This window comes from Pholcus phalangioides, unplaced genomic scaffold, assembly GCF_987345545.1.
Source record: "Pholcus phalangioides strain wild (caught in Gottingen) unplaced genomic scaffold, Ppha-v1.0 ptg000020l_1, whole genome shotgun sequence".
Taxonomy (NCBI): domain Eukaryota; kingdom Metazoa; phylum Arthropoda; class Arachnida; order Araneae; family Pholcidae; genus Pholcus; species Pholcus phalangioides.
Genome location: NW_028301613.1, coordinates 7,689,475 through 7,696,803, shown reverse-complemented (window position 1 = coordinate 7,696,803; position 7,329 = coordinate 7,689,475). Strand labels below are relative to the sequence as shown.

At 38.0% G+C, this 7,329-nt stretch overlaps 1 protein-coding gene across 1 annotated transcript; it reads left to right on the top strand.

Annotated features, from left to right (window-relative positions):
- Positions 1–535: 535 nt before the first annotated feature.
- c12.1 (spliceosome-associated protein CWC15) lies at positions 536–7,080 on the top strand. Its single transcript, XM_089248619.1, has 6 exons — positions 536–616; positions 896–1,050; positions 1,526–1,638; positions 2,394–2,473; positions 6,376–6,474; positions 6,688–7,080. The coding sequence occupies exons 2-6, from the start codon at positions 920–922 to the stop codon at positions 6,916–6,918; spliced, it is 654 nt and encodes a 217-aa protein (XP_089104745.1). The 5' UTR covers positions 536–616; positions 896–919; the 3' UTR covers positions 6,919–7,080.
- The last annotated feature ends 249 nt before the right edge of the window (positions 7,081–7,329 follow it).

Here is a 7,329-nt window from a genome sequence, read left to right as displayed (position 1 = left end):
CAGAAAACCTGCTCCTAGGAAAACCCGGCTTTAAACAGCAGAAACTAATTTTTCATTTGTCGTCTGCTTTTTTTTTTAGGTGTTTTGTTTTAAATATCTCCTTACACTCTGAAAATAAAACAAAAAAACTGTTTAACCAGCTCAGTTCGTAGGCTTTGCTCGCAAGGAACTAAATCGAATAAGAAATTCAGCTTTCTTGACCTGAACACAGCATTAGTCACATTAGATTGTGACACTAGATGGCAGCACTAACAATATGGATCTAATAGAGAAGACTCCCACAGTGGGAGTCTCACTGTTTTCCCCTATCGTCTGCTGCTTTGGAGGTTCATTGATTTGGACGTCTCCTTATGTTCAATAAAAAAAACTGAACTTACAACCCAGTTCAGTTCATCAACTAGCTCGTAGGGAACTGAGCATAACGGAAAGTTTAGCCCGTTTTTGTTCAGAAACTACAAACTTTTTGTCCGGTTGAATACAGGTAATATGGTATGACAAATTGTACTGAAATACAATATATCTTTACTACTCCTCAATGACGTCCCTCTCTTAACTGAACACAAAGTTGTGTCAGTGTTTGTTGTTGGCTTATAATTGAAGGGTTTGATCCAAATAAGTGAGCTTTAGTGAAATTTTTTCATTATTTAATTGAAAATTAATATCTATTATTAAATAATTGATTAAAGTTACAATTATGTGGTTTATTTTATTGTGATATAATATAATATTCAAGCTGGATCGCACCTCTATTGGAGTCTACTAACTAGATGAATTCTCGTGTCGTAGAGTTGGCGATATAATCAAGGATGAACCGCCAAATTGGCGAATAGTTATGTTTATTTTAATAACGTGTTAAGAAACGCATGGCTGATTTTTTTATTGTGTTTTATTATAGCTTTTTAATTGAGATCGAGTCACCATGACCACAGCTGCGAGACCAACATTCGAACCAGCCAGAGGAGGAGGTGGCAGAGGCGAGAAAGACTTGAGCGCCTTGTCCAAGCAATACTCCAGTCGTGACCTTCCTGCGCACACCAGGCTGAAATATCGGCTAGTATTTTTTTTCTATTACTTGCATACCTTAGGCTGTAAATGGTTGCAGTGGGTGACACCAAACTAGAGAGGCGCCAAATTTACCCCCCCTCAAAACCTGCTCCTACCAACACCGCATATGCACGGCAGGGGCAACAACGATGTGTCACACAGCACATTCTGTTTGCACTCTTTGGCACATTTTTAAATGTTTTCATATGCATATACCTATAGTCAGTTTGTGGTTAACCTTGCAGTGAAGGAAAAAGCTACAGTGGGGAGCTGTATCACTTGTTTTTATAGCATCAAAAGCCTCTTAACCAGTGTATCATTCAATAAGGTTGCTCCTGTGATGTGAACGCTTAGCATGTGGTGTTGAAAATTATAGGTACCACGAAATGATGCCATGCTCTGGGCTGCATATTGTTATTTAAATTTATTTGTCCTAATGATTTTTATTAAATGGTTTTTTTTTCTCCTTCGTCAATAATAGACAAAGTGGTCAAGGTACTTCCGAAGAATTGAAAACCAAAGATTTCAGACGGGAACTCGAAGAGAAAGAGAGGCTGACGAGTCATGAACGTGAAGGGAAGAGACCTATGAGGGGTAAGTAACAGGAAATGTAATGTTTTTCCCGCTTTCATGTTATTCTTAACTTATAGCACATTCATTTCTCTCCCGCAACTGGGGAGAACTCATTAATTATGCTAGTGGACAAGAACTCACGGGTAAGAGATTTTCTCTAACATTTGTACCGCAAGAACGATAAAAAACTGGAATAAGTACTTACTTGAATGAAAAATCGCTTCAGAGATCCTTACCATAACTTGAAGCGCACTTCTTATCAAGATTGCTCTGCTAGCCCTTGGTATTTACAGATCATTTGAGTGACCCCTCAGCATATTTACAGATCACTTAATGTACCTCTCGGCATATTTACAGATCACTTGATGTACGAGTAATAACACTTGAGATCATTTGTACATTAAGGCCACTCAATGTACGAGTAATTAATACCTCGTCATATTTACAGATCACTTAATTGAGCTGGGACACTGTTTCAGAACATTTAAGTGGCCGGTGTCATATTTTCAGGTCACTTGGTGCCCTGTGGCACATATGCAGCTAACTTTACAGATCACTTAAGCAAACCACGGCTCATTTACTGATCACTTGATGAAGGGTCTCCCGCTGTCACAAAGGTTGAGCACCTCTGGTCAACGCCAAGTATTTCAGTGCAAACCACACTTATTTTATATCTGTTGCTTTTAAAAATTCATTTTGAAAATGTCATGAACTTTTCGGCCACGTCCTGTATAATTAACTATTAATATAAATATGAGTATGTATTTATTTTCCAGAGGCAGTGACTTCCAGTAAGAAAACAAGAGTCGAGCAACTTCCGGCTTCCAATTTGGATGCAGATGATCCTGTTGATGAAGTGAGTTTCCGTTGAATAAATTCAATTGATGAACTTTAATAAGATCAAGGCATCGCATAAAATTACCATGATTATCGTTTAAGGTTACGGCACAAACACCTGACTGCCTATAATCTGACTTGTTTAGATTAATGGTTCAGATTCGGTGAGGTGGATTCATACTAAGCATGCTCTGGTTGCTTTGTTTGCAAACCTGCCAACTCTCCCGATTTAGGTGGGAGACTCAGAATTTTTCATTCTTCTTCCCGCTCTCCGGATTTCTTAAAATTTCTCTGGATTTTGGCAAAAAATTAGATTTCACGTGAGCTTTCACGTCGCCGTTAGGGAAAACACCCATAGAGGACAGCCGTAGTCATTTCCATCGAGCAGTCTTAAAAAGTCTCTGTGACTGCATTTAAGCAACTGGCAAAGATGCGACTTCATTTTCGTAGTGTTTATCAGCAATCATTTATCAGGGGCATGACCTTGGTTGCCGAAATTCCTGTACAATCGTTATTGTATTTCATTAACAGCCGTGCGGTAAACACGTTTTTTTCGTCGTCAGCTTTGTAATTTAATTTTTTTAAATTGTTTCCTCCGATTAAACATCTTCAGAAATAAAATATAAAACTTTAAGCTATATACAGCTAAATATAAAGCTTTTAAAGGAAACGCTTATACTTTATGAACAGTATGTAGATATGATTTCTCTATTCTGCATTGAAAGACTGACATGGAATTATATTCTGCTCAGGGGCAATGCAGAACCTGCCTGGGGGGGGGGGGGGATGTAACTTTTTCTTAATTGATAAAAAAAAAAATTTCGGAATTTTTTTTGATGAACTTTTGTTTGATCGAGTGTATGAGTGTCGGAGGGGGGGGGGGGGGAGAACCCCCCTCGGGAGAATCTCTGGATTTCAAAAGTTGGCATGTATGTGTATGTTTTTTTTCTTTTCTACCCATAATATACAAATTAGTTAGGACTACTACTAAACGACACATGAACCCTCATCCCTCTGCGGAATTTCCACTTTCAATTAATTGGTACATGTTTGAATGTGTGTGTACGAGTTGTGAACCCCTAATGTGAAGTTTATTTCTGCGTAATGCTTGTTATAGTGCTGCAACCCGCCATATATTTTTCAAATTATGAGAGGTGTACTGATTGAAGAATTGTACCATTGTGTAGGTTTGTTGCTCCCTTTGGCGCGACTTTTTAACAGGGAAATCGGTTAGCACTGTATCACTACAGTTTTAAGCATCCATGGTGCAAGTTTCTTGGGCAGCATGGCAGGAATCTCTTTGATGTATTGACACGGAATGGATTCCTGGCAGGTAGCGGATTTATTGCTTGTCCCATAGCCTGCAATGCAATCCAGTTTGTCTCAAGAGTCTCCCTAGGCCTTTCACGGCAAGAAACTTGAGGCATCTGTCACTCTAGGGTATAGTGATTATAACTAAAGTTCTGATTTCAAAACACTGTAAAAAAAAGAGTGATTGCCAGAATGACTTGAAAATTGACATTAATATTCCTGAAGCAATGGAATTTTAAAAGGGCAAAAGAAGAAAAAAATATTAAAAAATGTAAAATTAACGACACTTAACTCATCCAACATGTGGGAAATTTGCTCGCAGAATGGAAATGATAGCCAGTCAGGGAAAAATGATAACTTGCATGATTTCATAATTTATGGAAACATTACAAAAATGAAGTAATTGAACAAATAAAACTACAACTTATTTAAGAAATGTTAAATATGTTTTCCACTGTGTTCTGGCTATGAGGTGGAAGCACAAAAATGCTTGTTCAACAACAGATCAGAGTATGCCGTGGTCATGATGTGCTTGCAATTCACCAGAGTTTGCAATTCGGACACTGTTCATAACATTTTGAGGTACCCTCCCGCACAGCCAGAAGTTGCAATGGTTAAGGTCAGGTGTCGTGTCATCCTGTTATTGTCAAAGTGATTCTTCAGCAGCTGCTTTGTTGGTATTGCAATGTGCATCTTGATAAAAGTTGTACTGTCCGCACACTGATGTTGTTGAAGTGCTGAAATGATGTGGCTACACAAAATGGTATTATCCCGCTGGCCAAGTACAGCATCATCTACTTGCACATTTTGCACTTTTTTCTTTTGCCAAAGAAATTTCCATTGCTTCAGAAATATTCATGTAAATTTTCAAGTCATTCTGATCAGTAGCTCTTATTGTATAGTTTTGGAATCAGAACTTTAATTATAATCACCCTGTATATAGCTGATTACTTTTCACAGATCTGTTACTACTATGCAGTAGAACCTTGATTAACTGAGCTTGATGGTAAAATAAAAAACCATTGAATATTAAGACTGGGTGATGTATAGTGTGAGTATACTTTTATCAGCCACCTCGTTGGGCATTTTGTGTGTTGTGGCGTTGTATTTGTATAGATGTGGTACTTCTTATGGGAAAGAAAATGAAAATGTCTATGAAGGTAATGTAACTACTAGTGTATACACTGGTCTTTGTGTCAGTTAGGGGCAGCTGGTGTCTTTATTGGATTGTAAGACCACCTGTGTGTGTGCCCCTAGCATGATTGTGTCACTACTGTTGCTGCTTCTTTGTGAAGGAAAAAAAAAACCCTGTGAGATAATACACCACTATACATTTAGATGTGATGAAATTATTATTCATGAATTTGCTAAAGATAGAGCATCAGAATGTAGCCAAAAGTTAGAAAATGCGGTAAGAATGAGAAATTCTGGCTTCTGTGTATAACTTTGAAGATACTTTATATGAAAAAGAAATATACATTCAGGCCATTTTTATATGAGACTTTTTGGAAAAAAACCACTTATACCATTTAAAGAATATAAAATGTGGTAAGAATGAAATTTTGGCTAGTAATGAACCAATATGACATTTTTCAAGGGGAAAAAAAATTATATTTAAGCCACTTTTATTTGATTTTTGGAAAAATCAAACTTTTTTTTTGTGAAAAATACCACTTGGTTATTAAAACCAACGTGGTTTAAACCAAACAACCCTGACAGAACAGACTTGACTTCATGTTAGGTTTACAACACATACTCTCACAGCTTCCAACAAGGCAGAGATCTTCTTCCACCACCATCTAAAACTCTCTTCATTGAGACAGAACGGCAAGCCACGATCTCGTTAGGAGGAGGAGGAGGAGGCCTGGTCCCCCACTCTTTTTGCCATTCACATGCTTGCACTTGCTTTGACCAGGTCACTTGCTCTCTAGATCAGTTTTTCTCAACCGCCGGGCCCTGACATCATTCATACCGGGCCGCGAATGATCAGCTGTTTCATTTTTCCTCATTAATTTTCCGTTAGGGTTGTGTCTGACTGGACTTTCCACTCACAAAAATGAATGAAACCGGGCCTCCGGCTTGCCAAGGTTGAGAATCACTGCTCTAGATCATTCTTTTGGTCTCTCGCTGACCTAGTTCCTTACTCTCTGTCGCTCTCTTTGTCATTTACATGCTTGCACACTGTTTTGGTCATTCACTAACTTGCTCTCTAGTCAGGGGTGGATTTATGATTTTACGACCTAAAGGCAATGCAAATTTTACCATCCTTCTCCAATTCTACTAATTTTTTTTTTGACCACCCATTACCCAAATTTGCTGCCGCTTTGAACTTGCCGCCCGCGGTAGCAAGTTCAAATAGGTTGCTAACCTTCCCCTATAAATACACTTAATTTGACTCTGAATAAAATTTGCAGATGCTTATTCTTTTAGAGAAGGATCATGTGTTTGTGTGCTTGAAAGCGTTATTGATTGAGAAATGACCAGAATATGAACAGGAAGCTTTCCATGAATAAGAAGTTTTTTAAAGCCTTGATACTACAGCATCAATGGTGTTTTCCTTGCATGATACTCATTTATATGCTATTAAAATACATTATATCATTTCTCCAGGATGAAGATAGTGACGAGAGTGATGAAGACGATGCAGCAGCTCTGCTTGCAGAACTTGCCCAGATCAAGAAGGAGCGGGCCCTTGAAGATGCGAAACGGGTATGTTGCAATATATTTGAAACATTTCCGGTACAAATTGTTTGACTTTTATGTTTTATCTTACGATCGATGGACTACTCTCAATTGATTCTTTCTTTTCCACAATGAGGAAATTTTGATCTAGAATTGGTATAATAATGATTAATAGTTTTGCTCGGTTTTGATTAAATGTTGAAGAATTGTGTTTAAGATGTGTTTTTTATCGTTACCCAGGAACAAGAACGTAAAGCTCAGGAGGAGAAAATCCGGATGGAGAACATCATCAGCGGGAACCCGCTCCTCAACTCGAAGCCGACGGAATTCAAAGTGAAGAGGCGATGGGACGACGACGTGGTCTTTAAAAACTGTGCCCGAGGGGAGCCTGACAAGAATGACAAACCCTTTGTTAATGACACGTTGCGTTCGGAATTCCATAAGAAGTTCATGGAGAAATATGTCAAATGAATATACTGTTGTATTGGCATTCGTGTTGTCCATTTATCCATGGTATACATAAATTGTGTGACGGTTCGCATGTGTCTGACTATAATGTGTGTTGTATGTATCTGGTGTTTTTGCGATGAAAGAAATGATGTTTGTTTGTACAGTAAAGCCATTTTGAGTATATTTCACTGTTATGTTCACTTCATTGTACATCTCCTTGTGATTCTCTTGACATTGTTATTCATTGTCGTAACTGAGGGTAGCAGATGTATATCTTTTCTACACTGCTTGATGTCAGCTGAAGAAGTGATATTTTTCGTCATACCTAATGGTAGACATCCTTTAAAGAGAGAAAACTCTGCACATGTTTTATAGACATCCTGAAGTATCTTTATTATGTGAAATAGAACAGATATCGCCACATGGTAAAAC